The sequence below is a fragment of the Microtus oregoni genome, unplaced genomic scaffold (assembly GCF_018167655.1).
Source record: "Microtus oregoni isolate MIOR12 unplaced genomic scaffold, Mior012 000031F_ref0000149, whole genome shotgun sequence".
Lineage (NCBI taxonomy): Eukaryota > Metazoa > Chordata > Mammalia > Rodentia > Cricetidae > Microtus > Microtus oregoni.
Window position 1 is genome coordinate 14,390,183 of NW_024543090.1, and position 22,398 is coordinate 14,412,580.

Genomic DNA, 22,398 nt, shown 5'->3' on the forward strand with positions numbered 1-22,398 from the left:
TGTGGCTTTAGTGCAGAGGTACCATTGAGGGGAGCTGTGGAGAAGCTGCAGTTGTACTTCCTACTTGGATTGGGAGTTCCATGAGTCAAAATGGAAAACAGCCTTTGTCTGTCTTTTTAGCACACAAAATCAATAACAGGAAGCTGCCTGGACACAATACTGCCCTTAGTATAGGGGAGAGAAAAGTGGATTTTGTTCAAACTGATTTATGGAAAAAAAGTCATGTAGCTAAGAATATTCTCAAGATGGAAGAGTAAAACAAATACGAAACAAGTGAAATCTATTATTTATGCCTCATTTAAAACTGATCTTAGGGCCTAGAGAGATGGTTGAACAGTTCAGAGCACTGGATGCTCTTTCAGAGGACCCAGGTTTGATTGCCAGCACCTACGTGGCAGTTTACAACCATCCCAGTGCCAGGTGATCCAAAGCTCTCTTCCAGGCTCTGCCCGCACAGGATATGCGAATGGTTCACAAAATTCATGCAGGCACAATATCCATACATGTAAAGTAAGTAGAAACAAATTGTGTAACAACAACAAAGATATGGTGTCTGGCAGGGCACACCTGTAATCCTAGTCATTGGGAGCCGAGGCGGGAGGATCCAATGATCTAGACCAGTATATTTACACAGGGAGTTGGAGGCTAGGTCAGACTATACAGTAAGATCCTGCTTTAGAAAATAAAAACACAACTGAAAACAAAATAGACCTAAAGCAAAACAATAAAAAACAAACAAAAAAAAAAAAACAAGAAAATGATCAACAATGTGAGAGAACAAATATGTCAATTTCTTTTAATAATAATTTTAGATCTTTGGTACACACACTGCAATTAGTTAAAAAATGAAGTATTGATTCTACTCTGATGGGGCTAAATAACTGTTTTACCATTGAATTTGAGGCTTACCCCATTGGAGGGAATCCTTGGGAATGTAAACCTGGTTAAAAATACTTGGCCCATGGAAGAGCAGCTTTTATGTCCAAGTGGGGTAATTCGATGTTGTTCTTCAGCATTGATATAGTGTCAAGCTGCCTTCTAAATATCTGTGTTTATTCCCATGGAGAAGTTTTACTCATGCTTCAACAGAGAAGTCTCTCTGTCCACCGAATGTTGGTGAAGGCTCAAAGTGTGGAGTGGAGGGGAAGAAGAGTGCTCAGCATGAAAGAAGACATTCATCATTTATACCATTCCCTCCAAAACCATTCTAGAAGTAGCAGTGGAAAGAATGTAAGAGCCAGAAGTCAACGAGTAGGGCTGTGACATGCCATCCTCTAGGAAAAACACAGATGTGGGAGTCCCCTCTGTGTGCTGTGATTACCATTAATGAATAAAGAAACTGCTTTGGACCTATAGCAGGGCAGAACTTAGGTAGGCAGGGAAAGCTAGGCTGAATGCTGGGAGAAAGAAGGGTGGAGTCAGAGAGAAGCCAAGGAGCCTCCAGAGACAGATGCTGGGAACTTTAGCTGGTAAGTCACAGCCACGTGGCAATACACAGATTAATAGAAATGGGTTAAATTAATATGTAAGAGTTAGTCAATAAAAAGCTAGAGCTAATGGGCCAAGCAATGATTTAATTAATACACTTTCTGTGTGATTATTTCAGGGCTGAGCAGTCAGGAATGAACAAGTGACCTCCCTTCAACAAAACACTGTAATTAAAAACTCATTGGTAGTGTGGATGTCTACACGAAGTTTGCATAAGAATAGGCCTATCAACAGTCAGGCACAGGTGGAGGTGAGACTTAAGGGGCTTTACCCCTCTCTAATAACTATTTGCTCTTGATAGATTTAGTAGCAGTGGTAGTTAAAGCCTTACTTGTGTCCTTATTGGCGATCCCATGAGTTCCAACAGTAGTTCCAATCTAATGGTCACACAGATAGCCCCAGGTAAATAAAATGGGCCACAAAAATCAAACCAAAAGTCCAGAACCTGGGCAAAGAACTCTGAGGGATGTGAGGTCACTGACGAGATGGGAGGGAGAGAAGAGAGGGTTGTTTGGGGTGTGTAATCAGAATATATGCACGTACATGAAATTGTCAAAGAACAGAATCAAACAATAAAAAAGAAGTGACGGCAACTGTTCTGGGCCTCCGACTGCTCATCAGTGAAATGAGAGGTCACTCAGTGGTCCTTTATGTTTTGAGAGTGTTGAATAGGAAAACTGTATTGCTACTAGTTGATAGGTTTCCACCTTCCTCATCTACTGTCATCCTCACCTATGCAGGACTACGAGAGCCAAGCATGCGCCAGAAAAAATGCTATCCTTCCTTCTTGCCACCACTGTCATCTCTCCGAGCTCACATTTATGACCTGATCATATTTAGAAATTCCGAACAGACCAAAGCAGAAGTTAAAGTTGTCTGGATTTCTTGTTTGTGGGTTATTTATAAATCATAATTGTAGACCAACAAATCAGGAAAGCAGGGAAAGCACTAATTATCCTGGATCAGGGAGGATGTGGGAGGCGGGCGGCTGGAAGGCAGCTGGAGCTGAAGAGAGGGCCAGGAAGGGAAGGAACATCTCTGAGGCCAATGCCTCATACAGGCACTGGGGTTCCCACAAAGAAAACAGATGCTACTCCTCAAAGAAATGGTTTTACTATTAATATTTTTTAGTGTGTGAAATCATATGTTTTGAAAATACATTTTCATCTTTTTGTTTCTGGGAAACAAAAGAGCAATTTTGAGAGCATTATGTCAAACAATAAGAACTTTTTATATTGTTCATAGGTACCAAGGCCACACTGCACTCTTTGTAGAGTAAGTACTTATATATTGTCACCTAAGCCACGGTGTTCTTATTCTATATAGACTCTTTAGCCAGATAAGCTATGGGGCCACATGCCATTCTTATGTAAATCAAGTCACATAAGTGAAAACTGAGTCATCTGTATACTAGTTGGGTGGTATTAGGAATATGAACTTATTTAGGATACATATGTGTATTACCCTTGTTAAAACTAGAGCATATTAATGTCCTCCTGGCAGAATGATAGAGTCCTCTGATGGCCACCAAACATTGGGGCTGGACCTCTGGCCCTGTCACTCCAGAGAAGCCGTAGACTAGACAATTAGAAGCTGCCCTAGCAATGTTAGGCTTGCTTCTTATAAATAAGTTGCTGGAAATCTGATTACAGAGTAGACCGAAGATTACCAGATCTTCCCAGTTCTGCAGTGGCACAGGGGCTCTGATATATGTTGTAATGAGACTTCAGGGATGAGGAGGAAGTACCCCAGTCTCAGGAGCTTATTTACAGGAGGGCAAGGAAAGGAATTTAAAAGAGTGAATGTTTTTGATGTAAACCACCTTCCTCCCAAGACAGTGTTTCAGTCCATCTGTTAAAGAGCATAACTCAAGCCAGACATGGTGCTTTTATCTTAGAGCACAGATATTTGGCACTCCAAGCTTGATGCAACCAGAGACCAGGAAACGTTCAGAAACTTTCTTCTCCTTTCTTCTTTAGTAGAATGGTGGGACAGACACTAAGTAGGCATAAAATTCTGAGTGGGAAGCAGGAGAAAGGTGACTTTACTTGGAGACAGACCCACCAACAACCAAAGATAAGAGAAGTATTATTTGCATTGAGCCTCCCCGTCCCCTGCCCTGCCTGCCGCAGGAATTTGGGTTCTTCATCATTGTAAAGAGACAGCACTCAACTAGGAGGGAACTGAAGAACTGAGGCACCAACAGACTTGACCAAGGTCATGAAAGGACTACGTACGAAATGATCTCATACCCTCTGAGTCACACTCCAGCTGCCAGTCAGTTGATGGGAGGAAATAGATGGTACAGGGACGAATGCCCTGGATTGAAATGGAGGTACATCCCAGGGTAGAGGACATTATGTTATAGAGTGGAGTAACTGTCCCTGTGGGCTGGAGCCCTCTCTTCTGGGGAAAGTAGAACCCAGTTGGAGAAATACTAAGACAACAGAAGCCACAGATGCTAGAGCAATGAGGGGTAAGTGGGAGGAGCTGCAGATGCCCAGCAACACAATAGAAGAGATGGGAGATCTAAGGCTTGAACCAGGCAAAGGACACCGAGGAAGTCACAGAGGAAAGATGAATTTACGCAAGGCACTTTTTTTGGAGAAGTAGATTTGATTTACTCAACTCTCCATCCATCCAATGGGCTTTAGCTGGCCATCTCACCATCTTGGGACTTTTCAACTCAATGCATGAGTATTTCATGTAACTTTATAGTTCTGCATGATAGATAAAGGAGAGGGGCAACAATCAAGCAATAAACTACAACAGCAATAATTGTCAATCATTTTCTGAATGCTGGGCTTACTGCTCTACAGATTTATCTCTTTATGCCCATTTTATGGATGAGGAAACCAGGACTAAGGGAATTAAGTAACTTGCTCAATTTTTCTAGGCAAACTGCAACATCAGTTTGTGGACAATGTGGTCTCCAGAGCAAACATCAAAGGTGGAAGCTGGGGTAGCTGGTTCCCAATTCTATTCTGAACTAATTTGCTTTGTGGCTAGATATTCCTTCCCTCTGCAAATGATGCTGAATCTTATAGCTCACTGTTTTGCCACTGTTTTGCCTCTAGATTAGGCTATTGAAGATGCACAGTCAACAGGCCCTCCAGGCCCCTTAGAGGAACATGTCTGCCTGTACACAGGGACCCACATGACTCTCTGGAGTTTATGTGGATAACAGGACCCACTTGGCAAGGCCATGTGACATTACCATTAACACAGTTTTTATTGTCACAAACTAGGACTGTCACTACACACACACACACACACACACACACACACACACACACACACCAAATAACCTGTAGTCCAAATGAGACTGGAGATATAGGAAGAAAGGTAAAATAAAAGGAGCAAAAATCCCATCTCCCTCTGCTACTTCCTTACACTCAACAAACAGATGCAAATATGCTCCAAATATAACTTTGAAGAGGTTCAGAATTGCATTAATGAATTTAATGGAATTAAATCAAACCACGTATACAGAACTGCCATCTCAGAAAAGGAAAGAGAAGAAAGCATAAACAAAACTTTTCAGAAGACCCCAGGTTCTGGTAAACTTGGTTTCATATACATAGTATCTCATTCTAATGTTGTGATTAAGAGGAGCATTTTTTTTAAGTATCAGGTGGTTAGAAGGAAACAATAATCTGGAAAATCCAAATGATAATAGATTGCCATTCGTTTCAATCTTCAGCCAGATAAGAGAAATATCACTAACAGTGTGGCAGAAAAAGGATCTTGCAGAGAGGTGGTTAGATGACCTTGGGCCATTCCTGGGGGATATTTCTCTGAATGTCAACCATGGCATGTATTTTTCTTCTTTTTATTTACTGCTAAGCCTCAAGATGGAATTCAGAGACAAACTGGGAAGGCTGGAGCATGGTAGCATGCTCAGGAAACAAGAGGTGACATCCAGTTTCTGAGCACAGCCCCCATCTAGAGAGAGAATATTAACAGGACCCTTTGGCACAAGGGCACAGATAGCAGAGGCACTTCCATCAAATAAACTTTATTTTCTACCTCGTAGCTGTTAGCAGAGTCCTGGGATCTTTTTAGACTTAGACAGACCAATGGGCAGGATCATCATGGAAGGCTTCCCCTGTAAACTCCAACGCTGCAGCAAGAGACAGGATGTTCCTCAGAGGACTGCACACCCCAAAGCCTATTCCAGATGTCTCATTCCAAGGTCTGGCAGGATCTCCAGGATTTTCCCTCTTTCATTTAAGTGAAGGAAATGTGAAGACTAACTGTAAGATCTACTTTGGAAGCTTCCGAGCTTCCAGCTAGCTGAGGATGTGACAATATTAAGAGCTATGATGGTCTAGGTCAGGGACCAGGAAACAATGAAACAGATAAGAGCTTGCCATTTGCGATGCAGGAGAGGACAGAGACAACGATGAATGTGTCACTCTCCTGAGACAAAGGACAAGCTACACCCTGCGATGATTGCTCTTATTCTTTCTCCAGAAGACCAATCAATTACAACTGAGGATCTTGGACCCAGGATGACACACTGGTGACCTGAAGAGTGCCAGTACACAGGGCATTGTGCCTTAAGGTGATCACAAAGCATTATATGTTTTGTTTCAACAGATGGTTCTCTTGAAAGTCCAGGCAAGATTTGCCGCCTCGTTCCACATTTTGCACTGAACAAGGAGATGAGGTATGATTATCACTGGCCTCTGGCTGCTGCTGCTGTTATTAAAGCATGACACATCAGCTTCCTTTCAACCATCCCTCCACCAACTCCTGCGCTATCGCAGAGCTGAAAGGGCCTTCCAATTATCTTGTCTCTGTATTATTAAAGCAGATACAATACTACAGTATAATGCACAAACATATTACAGTACAAGCCTATTATCAGACAGCTTGCTAATAATAGAATTTGTTATTCTGAAGGTCAGATCGTGTCCCTGCAGAATAAAGGCATCTCTTTCATCACAGCACACAAACTTTTTGAAAGACAAGCTACTCTCAAACAGTTCTCTCTTTCTCAGCACCTCTCTGCTCAAATACTGTAGTGTGCACATTCTACAAGGTGAAGTACAGAGGCGGGTGTTCGGCTCTGATTAGACATGGATTTCTTGCATGAAAAGGCTGAGTCTCGACACATAAGGCCGTGATCTACACCTCATCTGCCTTGCCAGCTCTATCATTTACCCATCCCATATATAAAACCCTGCCTTCTTACGGTTCCAACCCTTCCTGAAGCTCCCTGCTGCTCCAACACTAGCCACCTTGCATCTTGATGGGGTTACATTCCTTTGACTTATTTCATTCCGGATTCTTTATTCAGCATTCAATTCAGATGCCACCCGAGTGAGGTTTTTTTTCACTCTGCATTAGTCACTTGCTGTTTATAACTCATGTTCTGCATTATTAGTCACCTTCCCTATTTCCATCTTACTTAGTCCACAATTAGAAGGGAGCTCCTCTGCACTGCCACCACTGGCCTTTGCGCCTGTGTTAGACTACCGTTTCTCAGAATGTAAGATATATATGTGTACGTACAAACCACCAGAGTCTTGGGCAGGATGCTGGCTATGAGTCTGCTGTGGGGCTGAGACTTTTGCATTTTTAACAAGGTGGGATGTACCTTAAACATCAAGGCTTTATACTTAATGCAAAGCTATACAAACTTCACACAGCTCTCAACACTGCAAGTCAGACGAGATTCTCATGCTTCTTATACATGAACCCAAGGCAGGTAGATACATAATCCCCTTCTAGGTCACACAGTAGTAAAGCCAAGAAAAAAAGTGCTGGTCTACGGACTTTTCCTACACTTCTTTGGGGAAACACCTGGGTTGCCTCGTTATCTTCCTGAACTCAGCGATATAACACGGCACATGGTGGGACCCTGGGATGGATCCCCTACACTGCACTGATATCATCTGCTCTGTTCCCTCTCATTTGTATCCAAGGCTGCACGGTCGCCATTTATTCTGATGCCAATACCACATCTTCCCACTTAGCTCTCTAATCAGGACCTTCTTCAAAATGGATTTTAAATCTGTTAAAAGGCATTGAATTATGACCTCCACCTGGATTTAGTGATTTCTTTTTGCTAGGAAAACAGACTCAGCTGCAAACTTTCTGTTTCCCCAAATATTAGGCTCCTGGAAAACTCTTGAATGGTTCAGTTGGACATGCACAAGGCAGACAACAGGTGCCTGTAAAAAGTACATCTTCTAGGCCCCAAAGCTACAGAGAAACCCTGTCTCTAAAAAAATCAAAATAAGGTACATCTTCATAAAGTTAAAACACTCCGTAAGAAATGAACATTTCTATCACACGAACATGGCTTTTTATGTTTTTATTCTCTTGCTCATGCAGTTATATATCCCTAGTGTTTTGGAGACCGACTCTATTTCCATAACCTCTCAGAAATTCTGTGCCACAAGGAGTCCTAGTCACTTACGGGGGGTGGGGGAGGAACGAGATGCGCAGGGGCTATGATGTCACAAGGAGGCAGGTGTGTGATGAGGGCTCTTGTCTCCAGCCTCAGAGCAGCAGCCTTCCGATCTGAACTGATGAAGCTGCGTGCAGCACAGCACACAGCACAGGGGCGCGCACTTCGCTGTGCTATGTCACTGTCAGAATTTCATATCCGGAAGAACAATGAGATTTCTTCCACCTGTCCCCTTACTTTTGGTAGACAAAGAATGGAAAGCCCAGAGCGGTCAAGCAGTCTCCCTAGGAGTTGTACAGTTTAAAAGAAGCAAGTCTGCCAGTTTGTAGTTCAGCGCTCTTTCTTCATATGCCAACAATCTGTGTACATCTTGTTCATGCAGACAGGAAAATAATTAGCTATAACTGCTCCTTTGTGACACTGGAAGCATTGCACTTATTGTCCTCCATCTACGGCCAATCATAAGCGCGACTCTGCTTTGGTTTCACAGTGTGTTTGAATTTCAAAATAAATTATATTTCATTCAAGGCAACAGCTAAATCTAGCTTTTGTGTTCCAATGGTTCTCATCAAAGCATCAAGTTCAATTACACAAACATGCAGAATGACAATTCAAATCAGAATAAAAGGATAATTCTTTAATCCACTGATTTTTTTTTTCTCTCCTGCCAAGGACATTCCACCCTATACAATTAGCATTTCCATTGTACTAAAAGCAAGCTGGGGAATCTTAAAATGTCAAGGCACAGGGCATGGAATTAGCCTGACTACAAAATTTATATTTACAAGCACATGCTGACTATCACCATTATCTGTCTGATTCTTTGGAAATTTCAGCATAAAGGATGGCCATCTCTCAGAATTTTGAATATGCAAAGGATAGTGTACTCTCACTAGAATGCTGGGGAGCTCCAGCAACTTGCCTCAGTTTTCCTTCAACCCCACAGGGTAAGGGAGGGTGGGGTGGTGGATTTACCGTTCTCAATCTCATAGTCAGCGAAGGCAAGTTCAGAGCCTTTGTTGGTGATCAGTAGCTCCCCATTCAGTGTGAAGATCATGGAAGCATCATCCAGGTTAATCATACACCCAACCACATCTCCTGGCTGCCAAGTTCGTCCAAAATATCCGCTACCTTGATGCCAACGCTGACCCTGCAAAACAAGATCAGTCTGAGAGAAGAAGAAGAAGAAGAAGAGAAAAGAAGCCCACGAATCCCAGAATCTGGAGAAATGGCCACGGCAGCAGGATCTCCTAATTTCTAGTGTCAGATGCTGTCTATAAAAAGGTCAGGAGCAGGGGTCTATCTTACATACAGCATCACAAGACAAGGTGATCTGAGTGTACTGGGTCACAGTCAGCCTTGACATTGAACACATTTCGTTCTAGAACACATGAAAGTGTCACAATATATCGGCTTTATAGAGTTAAATGGGTTACCTCTGGAGCATAGCCAGCCATCTTGGGGGGAAGGGTAGAAGTGGGAATGATTACTAAAAGGATGCAGGATATCGTCTTCCCCTTTTCCGGAATCAAAAACAAAGAAGCAATCACCACGAAATATTTATTCAATGTCTATTATCCAATGGTGGTAGCTATTTTCTCTGAAGCCTAAGACCCAGACTCCCAGTAATTCCAGCCTCCAAGGAAAACTCTGGAAAAGTAAATTTGTGGTAATGGAGAGTGGCTACTGAGTGGACTCACCCTGCTGCCTTCAAACACAAAGGCTTGGTCATCAGCCCCCAGTTCAATGTCAGGACGACAGCCTGGCCTGGCCCAGCCGACACGCATATCTCCTCCGGTTACCACTTCAAATTCAAAGTACCACTTTCCAGACTTTACTGCATATGACCGCTCTACCCGGAAAAATCGAATCTTGTCTATGCTGACCTTCTCAACAGTGGGGTCAGTTACTGTGAGAAGCAGAAGATAAGGAGGAGGGAAAGAGCGGTCACAGACTTTTAATAATTATGCATTCCTCAAAGAACTTGAAACCATCGACGAAGATGGTCATAGATCTCCCACTGTGCAATAAGGCATTTTGTTTACACCATGACACCCATCATTATTAGCACATTACAACAACACCACGACCACCGTTTACTGAATATTGACCTCACAGTGATTTCTTCACAATAACCTTATAAGGTCAGAATAGAAAAACCGAGGGTCAGAGAGGTTCAATCACTTCTTCTTTTTTTTTTTTGTTATATAAAAGGTTTTATTTTTTTTCTCTTTATTCTTTTTTTTTTTTTTTTTAAAAAAACAAGTTTCCACCTTCTCCCAGCCTCCCATTTCCCTCCCCCTCCTCCCACCCTACGCCCCTCCCTCTCCAGTCCAAAGAGCAGTCAGGGTTTTCTGCCCTGTGGTAAGACCTAGGACCTCCCCCCTCCGTCCATATCTAGGAAGGTGAACATCCAAACTGGCTAGGCTCCCACAAAGCCATCACATTACGTAGGATCAAAACCCCGTGACAAAAGTTCAATCACTTCTTTGGCATCATAGTAAGCAGGATAAAAGCTCAGAATCCAGGACCGATTCCATCTCATGAACCACTGTGGCCTTTGGTACTTGCAGAGTAAACTGGTGATTTTGACAGTAATAAAGTTTAACTGGAAACAGTCATTTCATGACCTCTAAATAATCTGGCATTCAAGTTTTGGAGGATGAGAGAAAATAAATGTGATTTGGTCTGTAACCAGGTATCCTGAAAAGCTTAGCTACCTTAGAGAAAATGTATTTGTCCTAGGGCTGGGTCATAGAAATGCACATTGTAAAGATATCTGTCATGAGGCGTGCACAGGTTCAATCCAGATGGGGTCCCAGCACTAAGAGGGGGAATTGGACAGGAGCTCCCATCCCTAACCAAGAGGCTGCCTCCAATTGGCAATCACTAGCAAAGGAAAACTTAGGTCTTTTCCACTGGAGTCTCACTGGGTATATAAACCACGATGAAGGGAAGGCTGCATATCCAGCAGTAGGTGGTGGACACAAAACAAACTCAATGGTGTTTTCAAGATATTTTTTGCTTCATGTTATTTTGCTTGGGCATTAAAAAAATCTTACTGGTCTTTTGCTTGTATAATATGGTTTCCAATTTTGTGTTTTATGGATTTTTTTGTGTGTGTGTGTCGCTTGGAATTTTTACTGTTTTATTTTTTAATTGTTTTTATTTTTGCCTGTTTTTTTTTCCCTAAAGGGAGAGAGAAAGAAGGTGACGCTGTGGAGTTGGATGTAAGGAGCTGGGGAAGATCTGGGAGGAGATAAGGGAGGGAAAATCAGGATCAGAATACATTGTATGCATTTTCGCTTAATAAATCTATCAATGGGATAATGCTTCACAGAAATCAAAATACCACTTCTAAAATAGACCACTAGGCAGCACAAAGTGAACTTAGTGTGCTAGAAAACAGAAAAGGACATAAAGTCGGAAGGAGAGAGGGTGAGAGCTGATGTTGAGTTAGAAGGAGGAGCATGATGAAATATAGTGAAAACACATTATGTTCATGTCTGAAGTTCTGTGAGAATAAAATATCACATTTTAAGAACTGCACCATTTACAATAGTGTAAATTAGCCCTATTTAAAGATAACATTTCCTTATAAGGGAACTTACTTAGTAAACTACTGCAAGAATGAGTGATTACAGCTCGTTACCTAGTTCTTGGTCCGATGGCTCGATGTTATATCCATAACCAACAAATGTCCGTATAGCTTCCCGCAGGCTGTCCCTATTTGATTTCTTGGTGCGCTCATCCAGTAATACATATGGCACCAGACGGGGATTTCTTTTGTTCTTCAAATCCTATGTGAAGCCAAAGGGAAGGTGCCAAGAAAACATATTTCAGTTTCAGAAGCAGCCCATCCTACTCACATACTCCTGACTTCTCGGCTGGCTCACACTAGTCGATTAGATTTCCCCATGTGGCTTGAGATTTAGCAGTGTGCGTAGTTGCCACTTATCTTCAGGATTAAATGAGTGTAAAAGGAGAAATCTTACTAATGCTCAAAGCTAGCATTAAAAACAACACTTTAATAATGCCAGCCAGCAAATAAAATGAAGTGTCATGAAACTGGTTAGCGCCCTCCGTTCCCAAGGTAAGGCAGATGGGAAAGGTGTAGCTATTCCCTTACGGAAACTCATGCTCCATTTAACTGTCAACCCCTGCCCCCCAACACATCAGCATCTTAAGTCATCAGACAGACACTGGAAGAGAGGCAGAGGCAAAGTGGATCCATCCTATCACAAAAGGTCCATCATGCAGTGGAGTGGTCCCCAGTTCCTTAGGCGAGACTATGAGTAAAGAAATGACGATTGCAGGAAAAGTTGATCAAACTAAGTTGCATGGTACCCTGTCCAAACCTCCTCATCCCCAGGCCTCCATGTTTTAATAGCTGAATTCCTCTTGCCTTCCAGATTTCCCAGAAGTAAGTTTGGGAGATTTCCTAGTTTGAAACTAAAACTTAAATATCCCCCACAGTCTCGTGCATTTGAACATCTGGTCTCCAGCTTGCGGTGTTGTTTTGGGAGCCTTGTGAAGAGATGAGGCTGGGATGGTCCAAGAGAGACACTGGTAGGCAAGTATTTAAAGGTTATGGCCCCATCTTCTTTTGCAGCCTGATCCAGAAGATACCAAACAACACGTGCTATAAGATCCTGCTGCCCCAACCAAGCTACTGTGGCCATGTACTTCGACCATGATAGACTGTAAACTGAGGCCATGAGCCAACTCCTTTACTCCTCTTTCTCTCCACGTTGCTTCTGTTGGGTATTTTGTCTTAGTGATAAAAAATCAACACAGAGGCCGAGGTATGAGCTAACTCATGTGAACTTTCTGAATAATAACCCTTAGTGATTAGTAAGATGGGGGAAATAGTTTAGGGAAAGGGCTGGGTCAAATGGCTTGCAATGAATCCTGATGCTAACTATGCTGGATTCCTCATTACGAAGTCACACACACCTAACTTTGCAGTTAGGTTGCTTCAAAATCAAGCCAGGAGTTCCAGTTTTGCTCAAGGATCCTTAGCTCAATGGCCCAAAGTGTGTGTGTGTGTGTGTGTGTGTGTGTGTGTGTATGGGGGCTTCTGGGCAAATTGGTTCACTCCTTTTCTGGTCTATTTCCCCCTTGAATTGATCTCAGTGGTAGCTATTTTAGGGGCTATCTCAGAACTACTGCTGACCCATGATGTTGATTCGTTTTCATATCTTATCCCAGAAATACTACTGGCCCAGGGTATTGATTTGTTCCAAACCCTGGCCTTGGAGGGTATCATGAAATCTTGACTCTATGGTAAAAACAGTAAGACAGAGGGTGGGATAAAATACATCGCCCCGTGTGTGCACTTTATCGGCGAATCTCTAACTACAGGAAAGATAAACTTTATCCACTTCTGCAACATTGAAATGATGCCTGTAGTCAATGTCAATGTGACAGTTACAAATTTCGCTGGTCCACGGTTCCATAAATAATAAACAAAGCACAGTGTGAGGGATAGAGGGCAAGAGCAGTGCCCATATTCCAATCTCACATGCTTCACGGCAGAATGACATTTTGATAGATGACCACATCTACTTCTCTAGCATGCTTGACCCAGCACTCCTCACCTGTTGAATGCCATAGGTCCATCCTTGTTTTATTCTGTCCTTTGCCCAAACATTGTGTGCATTCTCAGCAAGCTTATCCACTAAAATTTCTTGAGGTGGTAACAGCTTAACATCAGATAAATCCAAAGGAGCTGGCTTGTACCCATTGGACATCATATAGCTACAAGTGAATGCAAAAGTATAAACATTTTGAATGACTACACAAGATTCTCTTTTTCTAGATTTTTACAAATTTATCCTCTGAGGATTACATATATGTATAACGTATCTCTATCAATACCCTATTACCTCTTCCAATTGCCCCCATGCTTCCTCTAACATAACTCACTTCAAGTTTAATGCCTTTAAAAAAATAATGCATTGAGTCCAGTTAGAAATTCCCATATCTGCAAAGGTGTGGGCTTATCCAGTGAAGCATGGGTAACCTGCCAGTAGCCCCCATTGAAAGAAAATTGACTCTCCATCCCTAGCAGGCAGCCATCAGCTGCCAATGGTTCCTGGGTGGAAGTTAGTGTCTCTGGAACTCCTCCCACCTCTTGTTGACATTCTTTTTACTGTTGATCTTGTGAAGTTCTGTTGATAGATCACCATATCTGTCTTCTGCAGATAACCACAGCTGCTCTGAGTTCATGTGTGCAACAACCATGTAATGTCCACAGAACAGAATTTCACAGCATGTCTTCCCACCCTCTAGCTCTTCCTGTACCCTTTTCTGGGATGTTCCCCAAACCTTTGGTATGGGGTTGATACAGCCAGCCCATCTATGACTGAACACTCATAGTTCTTACTCCCAGTACTGTAAACAGCAATGAAGCTCTGTATTAACCAGTTTTATTTTATTTTACTACGATCAAATGTACATTCAATACACACACATACTCAGTGAGCAAATGAGGGCACAAATAAAATCTCCCCTCTTTGGTTGGTAGATAAAGCAAACTCTATTTTATGTTCACAGATGAAGTTGCTATTGTACCGCCTTATAACTAATATATTCTCATAGACTTCAAAGTATAACACAAGAAAACAGTTAATACAAATTCATTTTTATATATTGCAAGGATAAAAGCTGAGCCAAAGGCTTTCTTATAAAACAGCACAGAATGGCTACTCATTCTTACAAAGCTCAACTTTTGTTCTTGAAGTTAAGATAAAAAGTCAGGACAACTGAAAATTTGTGAGCTTGAAGTGACTTTTGCAGTTGGCTCTCCAGTTCAGGAGTCACGGCCTCAAGTGCCTATAATTTGAGACATAGCAAGCAAATGTGAAAGATCTTACTACAACTCAGGTAGGTGTATCATGTAAGGGGGAGGTTGGGTACACTACGAATAGGGTAACTATCCCCAGAACAGCTAATTACATCCATGTGGGAATATCAGTCCATAGATGCTGAAGGGATTTAGGACTGTGGACTGCCCAGGCTAGAGCAAGAACTGGAACATGATAGTCTGAATGAAGCCCATTCTGTATAGAACACGCTGGATAGTACAAGATACAGAATCTGTTATAGTCATAGGAAATGGCCCTGTCTCTACCATCTCAGGACAACTCCTTCTGGCAGACTCAACACACATCAATATATCCCGGTTCTAGCAACCTCAGCTAGGAATGTGCCTCTCCATCTCTTAGATGTGATTTCCTTGATGCTAGGTGCTATGTGGAAGAGTGACTCATCAGTGTGGGAGTTGAAGAAGGATGGGGATGGCGAGCATTTGATTAAGGCTGGCACTGTTTTGGGTTCTATCATGACACTTGTGTTTTACTGTGTGTTGTACCCAGGGCTGGCACTGAGGAGAAAGAGAATGAAACAGTGAATGAGCCAGCAGATGTACCAGTGAGCAGGTACCTGAATGTGTGACTTGGTCTAAGTGTAGAGGTGGGAAGATAGTAGGACACGCAGACACACAGAGGCGAATGGAATCTTGGTACAGATTCCCACTTCCATGAAGGACTTAGATGTTCGCACAGTGCCAGAGACATGGAGTGAATATCTGCAGTGACTAGGAACCATTTCCAAGCTGTTGCCAACTGCCCTTCCTATTGACTAAAGAGAGTGCGCTAATTTGAGGTTGGTAGACCTCCTAGCTCAAAATTAAGCATAGTATTATTAGGTATGGGCAGAAGGAACAAACAGAGAGGGGATCTTGAAATGTTTCCTTACAGTAGGCTTCTCCTGAGGGTCTCAGTGCCATCTAAGTAACTGGGGGAATATTCTAAGATGCTAATATTCTAAGATGCTACCAGGTATATGATCTGCCCCCTGCCTTTGTACACAGGCCTCCACCCTCTCATCTTTTACACTCAGCTTGAATCATTAGAAAATTCACCTACTTTTTGGGCAGTTTGACTCTCTTGAGATCCTCTTCAGCAGCCGGGTTAACGTGAGCAATGTGGCACCCCAGGGCCAGCAGGGTTCTGTGATGGAACACAAGGAAGAGATTGGCGTTAACTGCAGGAGCTCTAACCCATGTCTGAGCTGGTTAAGTGGACAGAAGAAATTCATTTAGACCAGAAGTTGGCCAACATTTTCTGCAAAGGGACAGACAGCAAGGCTTTGTGTGTCCCAACTCTGCCAATACGGAATAAAAGTAGCCACCGATAAAATGCAAAAAAAAAAAAAATGAGCCCAGCTTTATTGCAATGAAAATATATTTACAGAAACAGGTGGCTGGTTTGTTTATCCCACAGGCCATAATGTGCCAACTTCTGATTTAGATGATAGCAGGCATAAGAACATGAAAGAGAAGCTTGTTAATTGCCCCACATGGAGACATTTTCTAGTTTATAAATTCACTTTGAATTATATCAAACACTTGATTTCATGGAATAGACAGGATTCTAACATCAACTCTTCAGGCCAGTAAATATTTGCTAAGCGAGGTCAGTATAGCACCTTGAGCTATACTCGATGTACCAAGATGCTTAAAACTCTTTGGAATTAAAGATGGTGGATAAATGAGCCTATGAGACAAAGCAGTTCACATCTTTGTTATGTCAACAAGCCAATATTAGACTGTTCTGCACTGACAGAGAGCAGGGAAATACAAAGAAACAATAGATAACAAACACAAAGTGAATTAAAAATTGGAGGTACCGATGTGGATTAGGATATCTAGTTTTTTTTTTTTTTAGGACTGTGAATGGGATTCATGGCACAATTAAAAAATCAATAAGAATTTGGGATTTTAGTAATCAAACCATAATTTTCTTTCATTTTTAAAAATACCTTTTAAAAAAACTTGATTTAATATCAATGACAAATGACATTTGGTCCTTTGATTCTATTTCTCTCCTTCCTCCTGCCCCTCCTGAACTGCATCCTACATCCCCACACTATTTCTAGAAAACAGCAAATGGCAAAATAGTCTCTGGAGAAATACATATACTAAATAGTATTGTGGGTCAGCTCCTCACCATGCTAGGCTCTGTGACATGAAGAATCACCACTGCCTGCGATTTCTCAGTGTGTCATGTTTGCTGACAAGGGGGACACACCTTTGCAGTTTAGAGACAATGCATCAAATCGCCCCCCTCACTGTGTTAGTCCACATTCAATTAAGCACTCACTTCAAGGTTTCCGTTGACATTTGCAGGTTGTAGTTCTTCTCAGTTTCAGGGAGCTTTGAAAACTCTACAAGGCAGGGGTGTTGTCTTTTGTTGTCATCCCGTATCTAGGTGACAACATGAGAAGGAAGAGAATTTAAGTTTTGACAGCTGGCTCTGTCCTGAAGAAAGAAATGAACATCGTTCGAGGGCCCAAGACCACGCATACCACCAGTCAGACAAAGACAGCGACTTGCTGATAAGTGAACGTGTGTGCCTCTCTCAGGAATGGCTGTACACGGTTCTCAAGCTGTCAATGGCTTGAACTCTGTGCACGTATTTCTACACAGGTGTCTCTGTTTAGAGCATGCTTTTCCAAGAAAGTAATTTTGTAAGTTGTAGCCGTGCTTTTGTTAAAATTTATGTCACCAAAATGTTACTGGAGGACAGCACGCTTCTGAACATGGCTACAGATATGGACCACACACATAATCACAAAAGGACAATGGGTATGGACCTCATGTGTAATCTCAAAAATTTTAATGGCCATGTTAGAAAAACAAAATAACTAGATCAAATTAACTTTAACAATGTATTTTATTTAGCTCTATACATGTAGCATATTTTTTTTATAAGAATAAAATAGTGTAAAACTAGTCTTAAAAATACAGTGCGAAGCTGGGCACAGTGACACACGCCTTTAATCTCAGTTCTCAGTAGGTAGAGGCAGGTGGATCTAGGAGTACAAGGCCAGCCAGGTCTATAGAAGTCTCAGGACAGCTGGAGCTGCTATCTCAAACAAATGAAAATCCCATGTGAGTTTTAGATCCACCACACAGCACATCACAATCCTGACTAGAGACCTTTCAACTGTTCAGCAGCCCTATGTGACTGCTGCACTGAACAGCACGGACCCAAGCATCCACTCGCTCCTTTATTCACTGTCGTTTCATAAATGCTTGAACGTACTAATCGAGATTTTATGAGCTTACTAATGAGGTCGGATAGCTCCACCCCGGGAAATCAACAGTCTAATGAAGTAGGAAGGGTGATAAAATATTTGCAACAATGAATGCAGTTGAAAAGTCTAAGTGTGTTGCGTTCTCTGAAGGAGAGACTTCAAGAGCATACTGCGGAGAGGAGATCACTCATGAGGACACTTTTGCAGCAGCTATGGACACACACACGGTTAGAGTGCAGGGACCTTTTCGGTAACTAACAGGAGTATGTATGACTAGAAAATGTCCGGGTCACAGGAAGCTGTAAAACTCACCTATCCTCCTGCTTCCAGAAGTGACCTCAGACAAATCACAGAGCAAAGTCAATTTACATTCTCCCTGAAAAATGCCTTCTAGTGCAAGGGACTCCCTAACCCCGTCTGGTGTCCATTAATCTTAGCCATCCGTCTGAAAGCCACGTTAAACAACTTCAGATTCAAAACAATGAATCAGCCCGCTCCCACCACCCACACAGAGCAGACCGCTTTTTCTAAAGGGAAGAGGGAGAATTGTGAGGTGTGTGTGTGTGTGTGTGTGTGTGTGTGTGTGTGAAACCAGAGTTAGGAGGTGAGCTGGGAGGTGGGTTCCCAGCTGTGCCTGTGAAAAGCTGGTCTCTTCAGTGCTGACTGACTGGAGAACAGGCTGCTATTAATTGCAAAGGTTAGGCAGGAAAGTTGTAGGAAGAGGAGCTTTTTGCTTCACTGATTCCCATCCTCAGTGACATGTTCAAGGAACCCTTCCTCTGAGTACCACACACTCCACTGGGTCTGGCCACGGGAGCACATACTTTGCCAAAAGTCCAGCCAAGTTCAATTTTATTCATTCCCCAAAGCTCGTGGATATTTTCAGCCAGCCTGTCTCGGATCTTCTCTAGGTGAAGTGGCAAAACAACCTGCAGAAAAAGGAGCAAGAGAAAAGCCAGAACTACAGACATGAACTGGATTAAAGTCTCAGATGCCCCCGGGCTGAATTCATTGCAAACGAGGCGGAGGGGCTGCTCTGCTCTTGGCCTGAGCTCCAAACTTCTCAAACTTCGGAGAAGTTCCTCCAAACTTCTCAAATTATTCCACTGCTTTAGTTCTATGCCTCTACATGTCCAACCTGAACGCTATCAGAACTCTCCAATACCCAAACCTGAATTTGATCTCATCCCCATCCCAGAGTGGAAGGAGAGAATCAACTCAAGAAAGCCGTTCTCTGATCTTTATGTGTGCCCTGTAGCCCAGGAGTACACACACACACACACACACACACACACACACACACACACACACTCCACGCCATTCAAGCACTTATCATTTAATACCCTCGCTCCCTTTCTTGGTAAGCTGGTCACATCTAGGGAGTGTCTCAGCTTTCCTGGATTTTGTTCCCATTTCCCCACAGAGACCACAAACAGGGCCCACTTTCTATTTCTGATTTCCTTTAAATTGTTGTCATTATTATTTCCACATCTGTAGCTTGACAGTGCCTAAGGAATGAGGGACCCAAATTAAAAGCAGACTCTCTCTACTTTGGTTCCTGGAAGATGCTAGCCGTGGACCTACACTTGCTTGGCAGCGGTTAGCAGGCACTAGGACCCAGCTGTCCAGCTCAGGACAGCCAGTGTGCTTAGCTCTCTAACCCCAGCTCTGGTATAATAACTAGGGTTTCTATTACTAAAAATCCACCATCAGAAAGAATTTCAGTTGTTGAGGTGGGTAGATGGAGCTCATAGAGAAAATATATTATAGAAAAATATATACACTCAATACAATTCCCAAGAATTAACAAAAGTTTAAAAACATTTCAAAAACCATTGTAATAAAATTATGAAAAGGTCATTTAGGTAAGTGGCATGATGTTTTTGATGAAGAACACAATAGGAGAGGTTACCAGCAGACAAGTCCTTACTGCACATGGCTTTGTTGGCTAACTAAATGCCGTCTGTACCAACTAAATGTCCGATCATTGATCATAGCCCTAAGATGGATTTTCAGGCTTCAGGAACTAAAATGCTCCAGAGAAAGGGAGAGATACACTTGCTGGAGAAAATAACCTCCACAAATAAGTGTGCATCATAATCTTAGTGGTTTCAACTGGTAACTTGGGGCAAAGCAGCATGGGATTGACAATTGCTGCTTGGGAGTGTCAGGTTGGTTCTAGGGCAATGCGTCCTATCTCCTAGCACTCAGTGAGGGGCTGGGGATGTAACCAGGAAAGAATCTGGTTGGGATAAGCATTAAATGATGGAGTTGATAATTCTTAACCTACAAAGTATTTCTTAATGTGCCCTAGGGAGGACTTTGGGTATCTTATATTTAAGTTCTCTTTTGACAATAATTTCACAGAATGATAGATTCTAAAAAATTACAAGGTATTCATGGTAATGAACCACATCTCTTCAAAGAATTCACAGTAATAAAATACATCTCTTTAAAGAGAATTTTCTTATTAGCTAGAAGCGTTGCTTTTTTTACAGAGTCCTGAAAAATTCAGTTTCAGGTCTAGACATCAAAGCTCCAGGACTTGCATATACACCTCTTTCATTTCCAAATCTTTAATTCTGCATTATCTATTTTTCTGGGTGCTGTGATTAAAAACACTGACAAAAAGCAACTTAAGGGGAGAGTGAGTTTATTTTGGCTTTCAGTTACAGAATATCATGGTGGGCAAGGGTGTAATCCATCACTGCAGGAAAGAAAGAGCTGGAGGGGGTGCCTGGCCATGTGGCAGCCACAGTCAGGAGAGAGAGAGAGAGAGAGAGAGAGAGAGAGAGAGAGAGAGAGAAATGCTTATGCTGCTCAGTTGGCTTACCCCTTTATACAGCCCAGGGAATGGCACTGCCCTCTTTAGAATGGTTTTTCCCACCTCAACCTATTCAAAATAATCCACCATGGCTAGCAGACAATATCCCTCATCAGAGTGCCTGGAAGTGTGTCTTCTGGCTGGATGCTGGTACTGCCAAGACAATAATCAATGCTCATCATTGCACCCATGTTTAGAGAACTCTTCTTATTATTGGATTTTCCTCTCATTTGTTTGAACTCTGTTTTACCCAGCCTCTTCCAGGAAGTCTGGTCTTATTAATTTTGCGTCTCTGACAGGTGAGCAGGGGCAGCCAGCCCAGAGGGTTGCTGGCCTTTGTCACCTGCACTGGCACAAACAACTCTGTGCTCAGAAAAGGCATTTCTCTTTCTGTCCCTTCAGCTTTCTATCTGTGAAGGAGTACAGAATATCAGAATATGTTACTGTGGAATAAGTGTAATTTTAAAGATGAAGATATCTGGGAAACAGCTGCTGCTGAACAGAATATATTCTGTTCCCATATTCTTCTAAACGAAAAACTCTCCTGAAGAATTCAACCATTTCTTCCTAGGGAAGACTGACCATTGGCACCAGAGACATGTCAGCACCATACCTAGATAGACACTGTCAAAAAAACAACAACCATGTCTCCCATCTTCTAAGGACCTGTTTATTGTTTCCTCTCTGAGCTGATCTTCTTTCTCAATGCTTCACTAATTAAAATATACTTTTTTCTCTTGCTAAGCTATTAGTCAAAGTTTAATTTGTACATCCCTAGTTAGAGAACTCAGGAGGGTAAAGGGCAAGTTCTTTCTCTCCTCTCCTCTCCTCTCCTCTCCTCTCCTCTCCTCTCCTCTCCTCTCCTCCCCTCCCTTCCCCTCCCCTCCCTCCCTTCTTTCCTTTCTTTTCTTTTTTTAGTTGTTTGCATAGTGATTTTCTTTTTTTTCAAAAGAAGAAAACAAACTATCTTTTTTTTTCATTTTACATACCAATCTTAGTTCCCACACCCTCCCCTCCTCCTATTCTCTCCACCTACCCCCCCCCCCCCCATTCCACTCCTCAGAGATGGTAAGGCACACTGCTTTGGGGGGAAGGTCCAAGGCCCTCCTTATTATATCTAGGCTGAGCAAGGTATCCATCCAAAGAGAATAGGTTCCCAAAAATCCAGTACAAGAAGTAAGGATAAATTCTGGTGCCACTGCCAGTGGCTCTGCAGTCTGCCCCATCCATGTAACTGTCACCCACATTCAGAGGGACTAGTTTAGTCCTATGCTTGTTCCTTCCCAGTCCAGCTGGAGTTGGTGAGCTCCCATTAGCTCAGGTAAACTGTTTCAATGAGTGAATCCATCGTGGTCTTGACCTCTTTGCTCATATTATCACTCCTCCCACCTTCAACTGGACTTTGAGAGCTCAGTCCAGTGCTCCGATGCAGGTCTCTGCCTCTGTTTCTATCAGTTGCTAGATGAAGCTTCTATAGTGACATGTAAGATATTTACCAGTCTGACTACAGAACAAGGCCAGTTTGGGCAGCCTCTCCTCTATTGATTAGGGTCTTAACTGG

The 22,398-nt window shown here is 42.5% G+C and overlaps 1 protein-coding gene across 1 annotated transcript in view; it reads right to left on the minus strand.

The window, feature by feature from the left end:
• The window catches only part of Ryr3 (ryanodine receptor 3), a 522,546-nt gene that overhangs the window by 194,865 nt on the left and 305,283 nt on the right, over window positions 1-22,398 (minus strand). The window contains exons 21-27 of the mRNA XM_041678998.1: window positions 18,838-18,942; window positions 17,077-17,180; window positions 15,841-15,924; window positions 13,510-13,669; window positions 11,562-11,709; window positions 9,610-9,818; window positions 8,885-9,059 (exon numbers count right to left, since the gene is read on the minus strand). Coding sequence (XP_041534932.1) covers window positions 8,885-9,059; window positions 9,610-9,818; window positions 11,562-11,709; window positions 13,510-13,669; window positions 15,841-15,924; window positions 17,077-17,180; window positions 18,838-18,942 — 985 coding nt within the window. The remainder of the gene's footprint in view (window positions 1-8,884; window positions 9,060-9,609; window positions 9,819-11,561; window positions 11,710-13,509; window positions 13,670-15,840; window positions 15,925-17,076; window positions 17,181-18,837; window positions 18,943-22,398) is intronic.